The sequence below is a fragment of the Silurus meridionalis genome, chromosome 14 (assembly GCF_014805685.1).
Source record: "Silurus meridionalis isolate SWU-2019-XX chromosome 14, ASM1480568v1, whole genome shotgun sequence".
Taxonomy (NCBI): domain Eukaryota; kingdom Metazoa; phylum Chordata; class Actinopteri; order Siluriformes; family Siluridae; genus Silurus; species Silurus meridionalis.
Genome location: NC_060897.1, coordinates 18,934,911 through 18,950,678, shown reverse-complemented (window position 1 = coordinate 18,950,678; position 15,768 = coordinate 18,934,911). Strand labels below are relative to the sequence as shown.

Sequence of the window (15,768 nt, the reverse complement as noted above, 5' to 3'; positions counted from 1 at the left end):
TTTTTCAAACGTAAACATATTAGTTTGGACATGGCCTCAGTCTCTGCAAAATCAACCAATTAATATTCTTTACAGAACATCACATCAAACCGGTAGTAAATGTGCTACCACAGTCAGATTCCATGTAAAGTGGTGAAACTAGGTGAGTGTTTTTCAGTATAGAAATGCAAATGATGGTTTATTTAATAGGAAAGCAACATTCGGGCTCACCAGGCTGTGTGTGTGTATGGCGTGCGAGAGCTCTTCCTCGGCAGGTGTGCAGGAGACGGTCTGCATGAGCAGCATTTGCAGCGTCAGCATAGCAAAGTGCGTTTCCAGAACCCGGTTCTTCCGCTCCGCTTTGTCCCACTGCACAGCCGCAACCTGCATCGCCACTCTGTCCTCGCACGCACTCATCTCCTCTTCGCACACGCAAACCTGCAAAGGGTACATTTTAAAACACACACACACACACACACACACACACACACATACAAACACGGATGAAAACACAAGTCTGATATTTCACCTGTGCATTTGTGGAGATCGGGCAGGGGTCACCAGGGGCATGGCCGAGAGCGTGTTTGTTCTGTGTGATCTGATTGGTCGGAGTATTGCAGCCACACTCTCGTGGCAGAACCAGGCAGCGATCCAGATGACACGCACTCTTCACGTACTCCAACTGCAAGCGCAGTACATCAATCTCAGACAGAGAGCACTGACCCTCCCATACACTCCTGAAAAAGAGATGAAGGTACATATACAACAATATGACACACACTAGAGATGAAAAGATTCGCGAATCGCCTTTTTTGTTGTGTTACACAGAGACACACAAACACACCTGCAGAATGTGTGTATCCTCTCCCTCCTTTCTTTCTGCTGCTTCAGCTCCTGCTCTCGGATTTGCTGAATTGTGCTGCGTGTCAGCCGCAGCGTTTTAGCCGCCTCCCTCTTCCGAACGCCAAGCTCCGCCTCGGTGTCGGCCAGGCATCCGCCGACCACTGATCCCGCCCTCATCTGAAGGAGGAGCCAACGTGGGACACCTGCGTCCTGCAGTGACTCACTTGTCTCGCACTCCACCTGCTTCAGGTCGGCTACAGCATCTCGCAATACACACACCAATACCTGCGTGCGCACACACACACACACACACGGAATTGAGGACAGGAAATAAGAGTATATTTGTATGTATGTGTATAACGCATGATAGTGTGTGTGTGTGTGTGTGTGTGTGTGTGTGTGTGTGTGTGTGTGTGTGTGTACCCGGCGTATATTTGCTGCTGCCTCCTGGTCCAAGTGTGTAATAAGTTCTGAGAGGTGTGTGTTTTGAGCACAAAGGAGTGACTGCCAGCGTATCAGGTAGTCCTCCAGCGGCCCGACACACACACTCCCACACACCATATCCTGCCGCTCACGCTTCTGCTCGCATAGCTACACACACACAAAACAGAAATACATTAACTAATGTAAAGTCATAATTCTGTGAAAGCTAATCTGTAAATTCTGTGGTATGTACCGCATCAGCGATGCGCGCTCGTCTCGTTTTGATGATGTCACAATGAGCCGAGCTACGCTCTCTACCCAGCGTTTCCTCAAAACTTTTTCGGACACGCTGGAGCTCTGACTGGACGTGCTCCAACTGCTGAACACAGTGTTGATCGGAGAGAACACCCTCCCTGCACACACACAAATATTCCGAACACAAAAACTTAAACAAGCGAATAGAAATTATTTGGTTTTAGTCAAAACTTCGAACTGTTTCTATCTCTACCAACATAACTGCATCTGCCAGGAGGTTACACGTGTTTTAGACGATGATGGCTCCAAACACACATATCAAAATGAGAATGCATGCAAAACAACACTAAATCAGCGTTTCATCATGCGTGAACGCCAATGAAAACGTTCTGCCAGAGATTGAAAGAGTAATTAAATATTCAACTCAAGTAAAAGTACTGTTACTTAAATGAAATTTTACTTAAGTACAAGTAAAGTTACGGGTCAAAAGTAAAAAGCAACTCAATTAAAATGTTGTTTATGAAAAAATGTATTGTTACTTTTTTATCAGCAGAGATAAAGTGGGGGATTCTAGTGTAGTTTAAAAAGGACAAGGGGATGTAAATCTCCAACTGGTTGTGTTTAATTGAAGGAACCTACCTGCGGATGCGTCCAAACCAGCTGTCGATGTGTCGAGAGAAAACGCTGAACATGTCGCACATTGAACGCTGGAGATCTTGCAAACCCTGCAACAGGAAGCGCCGCTGCGCATGCTGCTCGCTCAGCGCCGCTCTCTGATTGGCTATGAACAGATCTAGCAAGGACTCCAGCTGATCCTGTGGGTGGAGCATCTCAAAAGTTAGCTATTAAAGAAAGAATCCACCCTGAAACATGTGGATCACTGCTAGGATCACGTAAACCTTTCGGAGAGATACCTGACAGGTATAGTATCTGTGGAGTAGCTGATTGGCCAAGTGCGTTCCTCCCGACATGGCCGCCTCCTCTATTTCTTCGCAAATGATGCTGTGAAGTTCTTCTCTCCTGCGTAACGCCTCCAAGCGCCGATGATCCGCATCCTACGTGCACGCATACGCACAAATATTCGGACAAATCATGTGACCGGAACTGGTTCAAACAGGCCAAATTATATATATAGTGTGTGTCTGTGTCACCTGTTGCTCGGCGCACGCTTCCACGGCAGTGTGCGTGTTAAGTTGTGACTTCTGGTCCTCCTGCATGTCGGTCACGTGACTGAGCAGGTCCACCATGCTTACTTCGTTACCGCCTACGCTGGCTGTTAACACCCTGAACATGCCTTTCAGCATCTGTGCACGCAGACACTCCGCCATCACGGCACCGCGCAACAGACAGGACATCTCCAAACTGAAGAAGACACATGGCAGAGAGGTCAAAGAAGCTACTCTGGCATGATGCATGTTTCTGCTCTACTCCACACCCCCCTAACAGCAACTGAAATTCTTTAAATGTACATAAGGAACACGTGTGTATATATGGACAAGTCTAAGTATTATTAAGCCTTATTAATAATCTTGATGGTTCAAGGGTTCAGGAATGGTTAGTGGGGTTAGTGGTAATCATCAAGGTCATATTCTTACTTGTCCAGAGAATGCAACATGTCCTGTGGATCCTCAAGGGCCATGATGTCAATGATTCGATCCTCAAAGGCAGCGTCCTCACTGGCTGTGTCGCTGGTGTTAGAAACAGCCTCCTCTGGCTCCGCCTCTACACGGAAGCGCCGCCTCTCCTAAATCGTTCGCAGTGCTAATCAGCATTTATTCCAAAAATTTCATTTGAAACATCAACACTGTGCACAGCATGTGTGCGTCTTACCCCATGATGACGAGTGCGCATTAAGCACTTCTTGTAGAAGCAGCTGGCGGTGAGCAGTGCGAAAGACAGCAGCAGTGTGGAGATCAGAAAAGCCACACAGAATCCTGCGAAGTGTACGGCATAAGCCGCACACACCTGCGGAAGACAGGTCAGAAATGTATCGCTCTTATGTAGCGCCCGTGTTCGATGTCAGAATCACACTTCAATGCATTTCACCTTGTCTGTAGTATTTATCCTCAGAGTGAAATTCGCCACCACGGGGCCGAATAAACTGATATCATTCTGGATGAAAGAAACAAAACACAAGCTTGAACAATCTGTGGGTGATGAGGGAAGGAGTGGATCAGTGAGTCAGTGAGAAAGAAAGTGAGAAATACAGTGGGTGTGTGGTTCTGTGAGTCAGTCAGTGGGTCAATTTTGGAACATCAGAGAATGAAACACTGTGAATGAGTGGATCAGTGACTCAGTCAATGAAGAGGAAATACAGAGTTAAAGTATAGAGCAGTATAGGAGACTCAGCGAGTGAGTCAGTGAGATGAGTTTGTGATTCTTAAGCAATAAAGATAAATTGGGTTTAGTATAAATGTAACTTCAGCAAGGGTGTGTGTGTGTGTGTGTGTGTGTGTGTGTGTGTGTACCTGAGATATGCTAGAGAAGGTGAGGAAAGCCGGCAAAAACAGATCTTCATTTGTACTTCCTTTCAGACTCACTGTGTATGACACAGAATAACTGGAACCAGCTAAACACACACACACACACACACACACACACACACACACACACACACATTATGAAGTGAAATTGATGTTCAAAAAATAAAAGGAATAATATACCAGGCAGTAAGTTCAGTGTGTTCAAAGAATAGGGTAAGTGTGTATGTGTGTGTGTTTGTGTTTACCATGCAGTGTGTCTGTGCTGAAGGTTTGGTATTGTTTGTCCTGCACTTTCCCATTGCTCTGCATGCTGATCAGGTCAGAGATGGTGTCGCGTATACTGAGTTGTGATAGTTCTATTCCATCCTCAAGGTTTTTGACCACCAGGTAGACATTTACCAGGGGAAACTCACTTTCTGTTACCACCTGACACACACACACACAAAAAGATTATACCTAGTAAAAGCACATGTTAAGATAAGAAAAGATAACACTTTATTAATCCCGAAGGAAATTCATGTGCCAGAGACTGCTCCAAGCAAAATGAATACAAACGTGTAATAGTATTACTGCTATTTCACATTATAGTTCTACAAAAAAAGATGTTGCACATGATATTGTCAAACAAAAACATACACCTACAGAGGTAAAGCAAGTGCATCTATTATTCTTTGACTATGACCACTATGACCACTAACCCTCCTCCACAGAAGGGGGAGGAGTTATAATGTTTGATGTCCACAGGAAAGAAAGACCTCCTGTGGCACTCTGTGGTACTTCTCGGTGGTCTACTGCTGAATGTGCTATGGCAGGTCACCAGTGTGGCTTGCAGTGGGTGGTAATGTTTCACCCAAGTGTCAGCATGACTTGTCAGTGGTCTTTCTGTTTGTGTGTCTGAATGGGAAAACACAAGGACCACTGACACTATAGCAAATACAGAAATGAATCTAAAGAAAAGGACAACAGCGATCAGAATGTGTGGTAGAGCTGCACGCCGGCTTCCTCTCAGTAAGCGACCGTGCTCAGTGCAAGAGGGGATCGACATTGAGGAGATTTATATATTTACATAACTCATAAAGAGTCAAGTGAGGGCAAAAAACAAAAAAGATGTACATAGATGGGTGAAAACTGTGTCAGAGAGGGAGAGGGAGAAAGAGAGAGAGAGAGAGAGAGAGAGAGAGAGAGAGTTAGATAGATGGCAGTACCTGAGCGCATTTCAGGAACTGGATCCCAAGTTCTGTTGACTTTACAGCAGACCCCATCTGCAAAGAGGAAGTAAATATAAATCACACAGAGATTCTAGAGTTCTGATGTGAGGCGACCTGGTAAACAGAAAACACAATATTCAAGGGTCGGTTCAATTTCGGTGCAAAACATATAATCGAGTGTCTTTTTTTTTTTTTATTAACGCAGTTTATTATTATTAACATTTGTGATCATCAGCATTCGAACAGTTTTAAAACAATTTTTAATAAAATGCCTGTTTGGTCAAATAATATCTAAAATCCTATTTTATAATATTTTATACATATAAAATAGAATAAATCAAATTAATGCAATACACTTTTTATTTTTTTGATTAAACTGAGTAATCAATTAAATTAGAACAAAAATGAATTAATTCAATAAAAATAAAAACATGGAAAAATGTAATAGTCTACATTTGTTAGACCCTATTTGGGTAATACAAATGTGTAAGTGTGTGTAAACATTATAGCCATAATATATCATAGTACTTTGGATACTTAAGTACATTTGAAGGCAAATACTTTTGTACTTGTACTCAAGTGAAAGTGGAAAGTGCTTTCTACACTATGTAGAATGTGTGTCATTTTTGTTTATATTATATAAAGCTTCACACATGAATCAGTTAAATAGCACCAAGTGCAACATAAAATACATGTTCCAGTAATGCAGCTCAGCCACTGCACAGTTTCAGTTTATATCAACTGGCTCCGTCTCAAAGTAATAAGACTGTTGAATGCTGAAATTTAATAAAAGTGTGTTTTACCTGCACCATGGTCCAAATGATTAGACTAATTCTTCTGATTAAGTCCACTGGAGCACTGCACAAAACAGTAACACAGAATGTGCTTACACAAGTCAAGAAATCCTCTGCTGGAATAAACACTATTGGAATCACTGATGAATATGTATATTATAATATTTAATAAATATGTATTTAATTAATCCCAAAAGTCTATTCTCTGCATTTCTTAGTGTATGTCTTGGTTGCACTGCTTCCAGTAGTTGCTTGAGTGCTTAAGTGAGTTTTTATTCAATCAGGGTCAAAGAAATCTGCCTTGAGAAGTGTGGGTGCCTCTAGCTTCCAATACATGACAAATAAACTGTTGCTTTAACCAATCAGATTTCAAGTTGGAAGACACTGCGGCCTTTCAGGTCCTTTAATTGGATGGTCAGAGAGTGCACTAGTCAGAGTTCACCAACTTAATCTGTAGCAAACTGCACAAGCAAGAAATTGATTTGGTTTCCTGTAGAATTTGCACACAATATAAACACACAGTTTGATTTTATTTCAAACCCCCTGGAAAACTGTAATAGCCAGGGGCCGAGAACTCAAAAGATACTGCAAATCTCAGTATCTCAAAAGATACTGCTAGAGATGATGTATGAAGTGAGCACAGCTGTGGCTGCAGTGAAAGGAGACTTTGTGTTCATTGGGTTTCTTGCTTTAGTGACGCTATTCATCCCTGCTGTATGAGATTCCTGTTTGTGAATAATGATGGATTCTATAGCCGTGGTGTCATAATGCACGACCGTTACTGACTTATAGTGGCTTCCTCCATTAGACTAATTGATTGCAAGCCTGGAAGCCATAACGGCGCAACACTGTCACGTTTTATGAAGATGCACGCATTTGCAAAACGTCCCAGTGTGCGTGCACTGCGCTACCTGGCCCGCGGTGACGCGCTCATCCCGTACGCTATCCTCCGGTTTAAGTGCGCGCGCCCGCGCTGCGTCGTGATGCCGGTGAACGGCTCGCGCCGAACTCAGCAGGACACAGCACGCGCAGTAGTAGGAGCAGGTCGCGCGGGACCAATGCATATAACGTCCGGGCTAAAAAGGGAAAAAAGAAGAAAGAAAAAAAAGTGTCATAAACGCAATGCTCTTCCATATGTCACTATATGGACCTTTAAAATACATTTAAAAAGCTTACAAAAAATAAAAACAAATCACCACAACGGATTTAAAAAGCACTTCCGCTTTTCCTGCTCCATGTTATTCAGTTTTTGAGGAAAAAGGGGTGGAGCCTGAGACTTCTCATCTTCCCCAAAACTTAAGGAATTCTAACTTGAGGCCCCGCCCATTACATCCAATTGGCTAGCCTGAGAAAGGCCGGAAGTCCTATTGGTCACAATCGGACTCCGTTTGTGTGATGAAAAAGTGAAATCCCCAAATCTCTGCGCGCTCGATCATGTTGGTTTTTAACCAAGCTGGACTACATTTACGCGCAGGAGGTAAGCTGCGAAAACCCTAACACATATCTGTGGGTTCAGATGTAGTGTTTATATTCCTTTCTGATCATAAAAACTATCTAGCAAAACTCTTACGGTCGATGGCAAACTTTCTGCGCATGCGCACAGTGTCATTTTAACTGTAGTTTTGAGCCCGTTACAAGGTACCGTAGCAACGGAAAGTGGGCGTGTCCTGTCAGAAAAGTTGATTTATTATTTCGCGCGCATCTGCACATTTGTCTGTTACATTAAAGGTCCACACAGAAATACATAAAATGTGTTGATAACGAAATATTTGTTGTGATGATTCGAGTGTGTATATTACGGATGGTGGTCATTGGTTATTAGGGAATAGTGATAGTAATAGTGATTTGTGATTGTCCATTATGGAACAATGGTGATTAGAGATTGGTCCCTGGGAAGCAATGGTGATCAGTTATTGGTTATGGGAAAACAACAGTGATTAAGTCATTGGTTACTGTGGAACAATGGTGATTTGTGATCGGTCACTGAGCAGCAATAGTGAGTTGTGATTGTCCATTAGGGAACAATGGTGATTAGTGATTGGTCATTTGGGAAGCAATGTTGATCAGTGATTGGTCATTTGAGAACAATGGTGATTAGTGATATGGTTGTTGTGGAGCAATGTTGATCAGTGATTGGTCATTTGAGAACAATGGTGATTAGTGATATGGTTGTTGTGGAGCAATGTTGATCAGTGATTGGTCATTTGAGAACAATGGTGATTAGTGATATGGTTGTTGTGGAGCAATGTTGATCAGTGATTGGTCATTACGGTACAAAGGTCATCAATGATTAGTCAGTGGGGAACAGTAGGAAACAAATGGTAATTGCTAATTGGTCCCTGGGGAACAATAACTAAATCCACAGCAAAATCCACAAACAAGTGTTTACAATTATATATAAATAGGTAAAAAACATAAGTGATAACAGTTGATAACAGAGTGTAATGTGTTTGTGTGTGCAGGATGGAGTGCTCGGACGACATGCTGCTCCAGCAAGCAGAGTGTGTGTCTCTTCACTCGGGTGTGTTGTTAGGAAGTGTGTGTTCCGGACTGCTGCTGGGAATGATCGCCGCCATACTTATACACGTACTCCTCTTCAAACCCTACTGCCTGTCTGCAAAGGTCTCGCACATACACACACATTATAGAGTAACTGTCCTTTTGGCCATTCAGCATGCATGTTCCCCTCATGACTGCATCAGTTTCCTTCGAATTTTTTGAATTGTAATAAGTGTTTCTAGATTAAGAACTATCTATAGCAGTAAACAATGTGGTCAAGACAGGGACAGATTTTACACATAAAAGAGAATCCAGCACACGAAATGGACTCTTTTCTCATTTTCCATGGAAATAGTTTACCAGATTAACATTAACTGAGAAAATCTACTCTCTGATCTTGGAAATGTATTTTTGGAAGAAGTTACCTTTTGCACAATAAGGTCTCTAGTCCACTATTTTGGTCCTTTCCCCCAAAAAGGTCGTACTTTTCCGATCGCATTAGACCAGGACGCCGCAATATCACTAGAATTGGCTCTACCCTGGTGATACATTTGTAGGGCAAACTACAGCTGTGACAGCAACTCCATAGCGTCAATGTATATAATCTACATTTTTGTAGACACCTTATCATGAGATTGGTATGTGCTTTTTGAACATTCCAATCCACATTTAGTATCTGTGTGCCATTCCTCTGGGAAGATGTTCCACTAGAATTTGTGGAGATTCATTCAGCGACAAGGGCATTAGTGAAGTCAGGTACTGATGGAGGTAAGGAGGTCCAGTCATTGTTCCAGTTCATCCCAAAGGTGTTCAATATGGTTGAGGGTCAGAGCCGTATAGTCATGTAAAGCATATCTTCAAGGATCCTGCTTTGTCATGATGAAACTATTTCAAGTGAAGGCAAAATGTAATGCTGCTGCATCCGTGCTGTGTAGTCCAAAGGTGACCCGTGGAGCCTTATGGATGTGGATGAGAGAGACGATGAAATACAGCAGGGTGGCATGGGATGGAACACGGAGCCTGTTGAAACAGTTTGTACACATGCACACCGACACAAGCAATTAAATATAAACAAAAACTAATTCTGTTTTAATCGTTTCAGTATTCACTTCTCTGTCCACTTGTCTCTCAGGTGAGCCACTCGGACAGTCCTGTAATCAACGACGTCAGTGCGTTTGCACTGAAGGCGAGGGTGGTCTATCCTATTAATCAGAGATACAGAGTAAGATCGCCGAAATATGTTCATATTCACGTGTTCTGTCCTCTGAAGATGTTGTTTACACTTTAAACAGTAACATAAGATACAGATTAGAAACAAGTCGAATGATCTGCTAGTGCGGTAAGATAATTACACTCGGTAAGGTTTTTTGAAATAAGAGAACATATCTTTAGAAAATAACTAAACGTCCCAAAATACGCATAAAAACACTTCTTCCAAGCAGTCGATTGAGTCGAATTAACTTAAAACTAGTTTTTTAAATTATTTCCTCGCACAGTTTGTTTTTCTTACTTTCTCAGATCTTAATCCCAGAGCTACTAAATTCCTTTTAAATTCCTCTTAAATTAAGAAACGTCATCATTTTATATTCTGTCTTAAAATGAGGCAAAGCATTTACACTAAAAACAAGATTACTATTGAAATCAAGATCACGCATACATTCGTATCGCCAACAATTTTTTATTCAAATGAAGACTTCTGGCACGCAGTAGCAACGATTCAAGAATAAAGCAAAATTATAACTTGCTGCTTATTAGGTTGTAAATAATTGGGTTAGTGTTGACATAAAACGAGCATTTGGAATGAATAATACTAAAGTCCTAAGTGTGATTATGGAGCATTTTTTACTGGGCAACATTAAAACCAGTTATTACAACTAAAATAAAGGCCTCAAACGATGTCTCTGATGTCAATTGAGCTTAATTTGCAGGTAAAACATATCATTTTATGATTTACTATGTAAGAAAAAAAATTCAAACAATCATATTAATCTTACATATATACATAGTTTTTTATTCTTAAAATGAGATCAATAAGATTTTTATGGCTATGAATATAGATCGTAAGTCTTAATGCAGTGTATAGACTCATTAAGAAGCAGTGAAGTGGACGAGTATGTTAGATGGATCGGCAATGTAACAATGTATTAATCGAACCAATGATGAAATACGAATCTCAAACTCGGTCCAGTTCATATTAAGGTGCTTGTGAAAGAACCGAAATAGCCTGGATAAGATTACAGTTAGTGAATCCGGTCATTATTTTATCTTTTTTGGCTCTCGTTTTCGAGAATTTGTACGATTCAGTAATGCGCCTGTTACTATGGATACATCTCAAACATCTTTTTTTAACCTACAATACATAGGTTTCCTGTTATACAGTTTGAGTGCTCTGTGGTGCAGCGTAAACATGCTTTGTGCATAAAAGTTTCCGTGCACGTCTTATTCGCATTACCTGACTCTTAGCCACTAGCAGACGGAGCTTCGGATCCCTCCCCACACGGCTCCTCCACCTCGTCTTCCGATTGGCCGGATGAGAGCGGAGATGAGCATGAAGGCGAGAGCGTTTCGTCGGGTCCCGTCCGCAAAACGTTTGCGAACCTGACGTTCAGGAGAGCGCAACACTACACACACACACTGTCCTATTCTGAGTGAGTTCACACTAAGACACTAGGACCATATAAAGTCAGATTTAATTTCATTATATTATTCTATTTATCCTACAGCTGTTCTCAAAAGATAATTTATTGTTATTTATGTATTTTATTATTAATATTGTTTATTGTAATTTTTTTTTCCTATGAGTAATAATAATAGAATAAATGTAATTTTAATATACAGTATGGTTGAAACGGTTTTAAACAAAACAAATTTTGTGTGTGTGTGTGTGTGTGTGTGTGTGTGTGTGTGTGTAGCGACGAGAGAAGACCTAGTCTGTTGTGTGTAACGCTGCAGAACCTTCATCGAGATATGGCTCTTTTACAAAAGGAACAGTGGGGAGTAGGTTCTACACAACCACACACACACACACACACACACACACACACAAATAATATACTATAATATACTATATAATATACACACATATTATAAACTAGTCTATTATTTGTATTATTACAGATTTTTATCCGGATTGTACAAGTTCTGTTCAGCACAGACCATCGACTCATACAGCAGCAGGAGAAGGTTTGTGTGTGTGTGTGTGTGTGTGTGTGTGTGTGTGTGTGTGTTCACAAGTTACATAATGGACACTGAAAAGATGTTGCATCACATGAAGTTGGTTAAACTATAAACAAGGCAACTCCAAAAGTATTTGGACACCCGATCATTACACGTACGTTGTTTTCCTTTCAAACACCCCATAATCCCTTTTATCTGTTATAATAAATTCCACTCTTCTGGGAAGACTTTCCAATATGTTTCGGAGTGTGGCTGTAAGGATTCGCACTCATTCACCAATAAGAGCAATAGTGAGGTCAGGCACTAAGGATACCAGGTGTTCAGGTTTAGATCTTGCAATTCTATTCCAACTGTGTGACAAGACACACATACACACATATGGGTATGATCAGTAAGTGCCCACTAAATTGTGTGTGCATTTGAAATAATAATAAAAAGACCTGCTTAAGAAGAAGACATGGTCACTCTGTGCAGGAATTCGAGAAGCTGAAAAGGAAACCGTCTCCTGGACTGGACGGGTCCAAAATGGGGGCGGAGCCAATGTGTTCCATGGAAGAAGTGGAAACAGCAGGAAGAGAGAACCTGGAACACACACTAAATACGGTAACTGAACATGCGCACGTGCACATACAAGATCAGCATTATGGTAAGTGTACATAACTGTGTGTGTGTGTGTGTGTGTGTGTGTGTGTGTAGGCTCTGAGTTTTGCAAAACAGTTGGAACGACTTTGTCAACATTGCCATAGCAGCAAGTTGAATGAAGGCACACAGGAAGTGACACGTACACTCGTCAACTGCCTGTTGCTGGTGGAAAAACAGCTGAAAACCATTCATTCCAATATCATTCAGGTTTACGGAATGACACACACACACACACACAGAGTAAACACCATATAAACATGCTCGGTGAACAGACAGAGATGTTTGAAAGATGGAGTGAAAATTACACTCTCTCTCTCTCTCTCTCTCTCTCTCTCTCTCCTCCTCCAACAGACACTGTGGGACAGACAGCAGTGGTGGGAGGAGTTATCTGGCTGGCTCAGAATTAGGACTGCTTTAATGAGCCAGGAGGCGGAACATATAATGCAGCTCACCAGCCAATCAGTGGAGGAGCTGACGGCTGACGGACAGTTGGAGTTTGATCACATGGAGAAGCTGATCAGCGAGCTTCAGAGCGCGATGAGTAATGAGCTGCAGCGTTTCACTGAACGTATGCATTACACACTCTTCAAACTATAACACACACACACCCCTACACAGTATTTAACACACCTCGAGTAGCGCTGAAACATCAACACTGTGTGTGTGTGTGTGTGTGTGTGTGTGTGTGTGTGTGTGTGTGTGTGTGTGTGTGTGTATAGAGGTCAGAGATCACACCGTGCAGCTGGTCAGTGATCACTGTAAGAAGACTGATGTGAGGCTGAGGAAGATGCTAAAGACTCAGAACAAAGAGGGTCACAAGATCCAAACACATGATCATCAAAACGCTCAGGAGGTCGCCAAGGTAACACACCCGGATACCGTTGGCGCTATAATTGCCTGTTGATCTGCAGCTTGCCATGTAACCTGTAACTGTAGTCAAATATGACCAGCATACGAATATGAAGTACGACGTAGTATCAAAAAGTTTCAAGACTAGTTTTGTAACACGCCAACAGATGGCAGCACAAGGCTGCACGCACAGTCACAGGAAGCACCAACCTTCATAAGCCAGTGTGCCAAAAGACGTGGTTGTGAGCAACTTGTGTTACCGAGCTCTCCTCACACGGTTGTTTCACGCCGGAAACAACATGATCTCACTTCCGCACACAGAGATGACAAACCCTTCCTACTAAATATGACAAATCCATGGTACTGATGATGTCACTCTCTGTCTCTCAGCTGATTGCAGAGCTGGCATTACAGCACTGGACCCAGAGACAAGAGTTTGAGCTACAGCAAGACAGGAGGGTATCCGATGCTGTGTGTGAGCTTTGGAATGTGGGTGCTGGAATGTCTGACTTACACAAGCTCTAGCCGTATAAGATCGAAATAAAATCTTAACGTGTAAGTGTGTGTGTGCACGTTTCAGAATTCGTTGGGTTGTTGTTCAAAAAGTGTCCGGACGCTGTGGCGAGATTGTGTCGTGAGCATGCTCACTAAAAGCTCCGCCCTTTCCGAGGAACACAGCTGCACGCTTTTGAACAGCATGGAACTTAATTTGAGCAATCAGATGCAGCAGAAGGAAAGCCACGCCGACCGACAGCTACAGATGCTTAGAGAACAGCTAGAGCAAAGCAAGCAGGTGTGTTTTGTGTGTGTGTGTGTGTGTGTGTGTGTGTGAAATACTTGTATTAATGGATATATGTATATTTTCGTAGGTTTGGGCTGAACAGGAAGCATTAGCTACTGCCGCACTTAATCACTTTGGCAACCAGAACATGAAGGTCACTGTAGCGGTAATTAGTAAACAGAAAGACCTAAGGGACAGGTGAGAGGTGACATATTCATTTGACTTCCTGGTTTTGATGATACCGGAACTGTTCTGAGCTTCTTTTTTTCCCGTCAGTGTTGCGGTGATTGGAGGAAAACAGCGCCTCCTGCTGTCAGACCTCCAGAACCACTTAACAACTCAACACTTCTATAACACGACACTGAAAGAGATGACGACTACACGGCTCTCAGACTCAGACACACAGGTAACATATACACATAGGAACACTCACGTACACACTTGACATACTTACTAACTTGCGCTGCTCTCTGATTGGTCAGAGTCTCCATCAGGAGCTCCTTTTGGACCTCGAAGCAGCCTCGGAACTCCTCCGTAACCACGGGCAGTATCTGATCGGCCACGCCCTCGCCCACAATGTTCGACTGCGATCGATCACTTCGGTAGCGTCTGACAAGACAACGGCTGATGATGGACAGAAGGTGGGGAAGTGATCCGATAAAATTCGATAAAATGCAGTTTGATGTACGAGGGATACAAATTTTTTTTTCTTTCCGCCTTTACAGGATCAGCTTATGAAGGCACTGTGTGACGGCGTGTGCGCTTCGCGCGACTCCGTTTCCACTCTCGTGATGAACTACTACTCTCATCTTCAAACAGTCGTCATGGCAACGCAGCTCCGCCCATCGCAACAACACTCACGTATGCATCGTTCGTACACGTCCTATACTATCTCTTTAAACCCTAGCTATCTTTCTGTCGGATTTATGGTGTGTGTGTTGCTGCACAGAGTTGAGAGAGAGATGGCAGAAGACAGCAGAGTGTGTGAGATCTCTACAGAGGGAGCTCAACCACTGGGCAAGGAAACCACATTCAGCTGAATTCTACAGGAGGTACACACACACACACACACACACACACACACACACAATAGGTTTTGGAGGGGGTATTCTTGGAGGTACACCCAATTTCATGAGCATCTTAATCTTGTGTCTCACACAACCTAGTGTTTTCACTAAATACCCATGTTTTTATTGTTTTTCTTGGCTGCCATTGAAATAAAGGAGATGGAAATCTGTGTGTGTGTGTGTGTGTGTGTGTGTGTGTGTGTGTGTGTGTGTGTGTTTCAGAGTTGAGCAACAAAAGCAACGTTTTCTCCTGCACTGTGAGGAAGAGTGTGTGTGTGACAGGGTAGACCTTCAACACCAAACACAAACCATCAGTCAGGAGCTCCAGGTGAGACAAACACACACATACACATATACACACACACTTGAACTAGTTTGTTTAGGTCACACAGCATTCAGACTTATAGAAAGATGTTGTGTGTTTAGAAAGAAGAGGAGAGCTTCCTGTCTCGACTTTCTGCTCTAACAAGTTCCTGTCACAAAAACACAAACGAACAGAAATGCAGGTCCGAGCCCCACACACACACACACACACACACACACACACACACACAGTCTTTTAAAACACGAGTATGTATACTTTTGCTTAAAGGAAAAGGATTTGTCATCTCTGTTCCACATCTAATGTCTCTTCCTAACCTCTCTCTTTGTTTTTCTCTCTGAGAAGATTGATGAACAGAAAGGCCCAGGAAGAGATGCTGCAATCTTAACCAATGTTTTAACTTTTTTTAATAAAACCTTTTTAAAAAACCTTCTGTTTTTCTTCTA

At 42.4% G+C, this 15,768-nt stretch overlaps 2 protein-coding genes across 5 annotated transcripts in view; one reads left to right on the top strand and one right to left on the bottom strand.

Annotated features, from left to right (window-relative positions):
* LOC124396966 (limbin-like) overlaps positions 1–12,194 on the bottom strand; it is a 22,903-nt gene extending 10,709 nt beyond the window's left edge. Inside the window, exons 1-17 of one of the 4 annotated variants that reach the window (XM_046866374.1) lie at positions 12,102–12,194; positions 6,897–7,061; positions 5,995–6,049; positions 5,189–5,245; positions 4,229–4,409; positions 3,969–4,069; positions 3,547–3,612; positions 3,331–3,465; positions 3,096–3,244; positions 2,652–2,862; positions 2,415–2,555; positions 2,140–2,315; positions 1,499–1,658; positions 1,246–1,413; positions 824–1,107; positions 509–716; positions 211–417 (exon numbers count right to left, since the gene is read on the bottom strand). In XM_046866374.1, coding sequence (XP_046722330.1) covers positions 211–417; positions 509–716; positions 824–1,107; positions 1,246–1,413; positions 1,499–1,658; positions 2,140–2,315; positions 2,415–2,555; positions 2,652–2,862; positions 3,096–3,244; positions 3,331–3,465; positions 3,547–3,612; positions 3,969–4,069; positions 4,229–4,409; positions 5,189–5,245; positions 5,995–6,049; positions 6,897–6,919 — 2,322 coding nt within the window. In that variant the 5' untranslated portion in view covers positions 6,920–7,061; positions 12,102–12,194. Of the gene's footprint in view, positions 1–210; positions 418–440; positions 717–823; positions 1,108–1,245; positions 1,414–1,498; positions 1,659–2,139; positions 2,316–2,414; positions 2,556–2,651; positions 2,863–3,095; positions 3,245–3,330; positions 3,466–3,546; positions 3,613–3,968; positions 4,070–4,228; positions 4,410–5,188; positions 5,246–5,994; positions 6,050–6,896; positions 7,062–7,161; positions 7,277–12,101 lie in introns of those variants that run through there. The other 3 variants (XM_046866373.1, XM_046866372.1, XM_046866375.1) reach the window with 3 other exon arrangements.
* LOC124396967 (ellis-van Creveld syndrome protein homolog) lies at positions 7,325–15,768 on the top strand. Its single transcript, XM_046866376.1, has 21 exons — positions 7,325–7,462; positions 8,448–8,607; positions 9,420–9,515; positions 9,617–9,706; positions 10,948–11,132; positions 11,397–11,481; positions 11,602–11,667; positions 12,136–12,264; positions 12,358–12,510; positions 12,655–12,871; positions 13,023–13,165; positions 13,543–13,641; positions 13,733–13,945; positions 14,022–14,131; positions 14,210–14,339; positions 14,416–14,574; positions 14,659–14,794; positions 14,883–14,985; positions 15,223–15,328; positions 15,427–15,506; positions 15,668–15,768. Exons 2-21 carry the CDS (start codon positions 8,449–8,451, stop codon positions 15,708–15,710), a joined length of 2,502 nt encoding a protein of 833 aa, XP_046722332.1. The 5' UTR covers positions 7,325–7,462; position 8,448; the 3' UTR covers positions 15,711–15,768.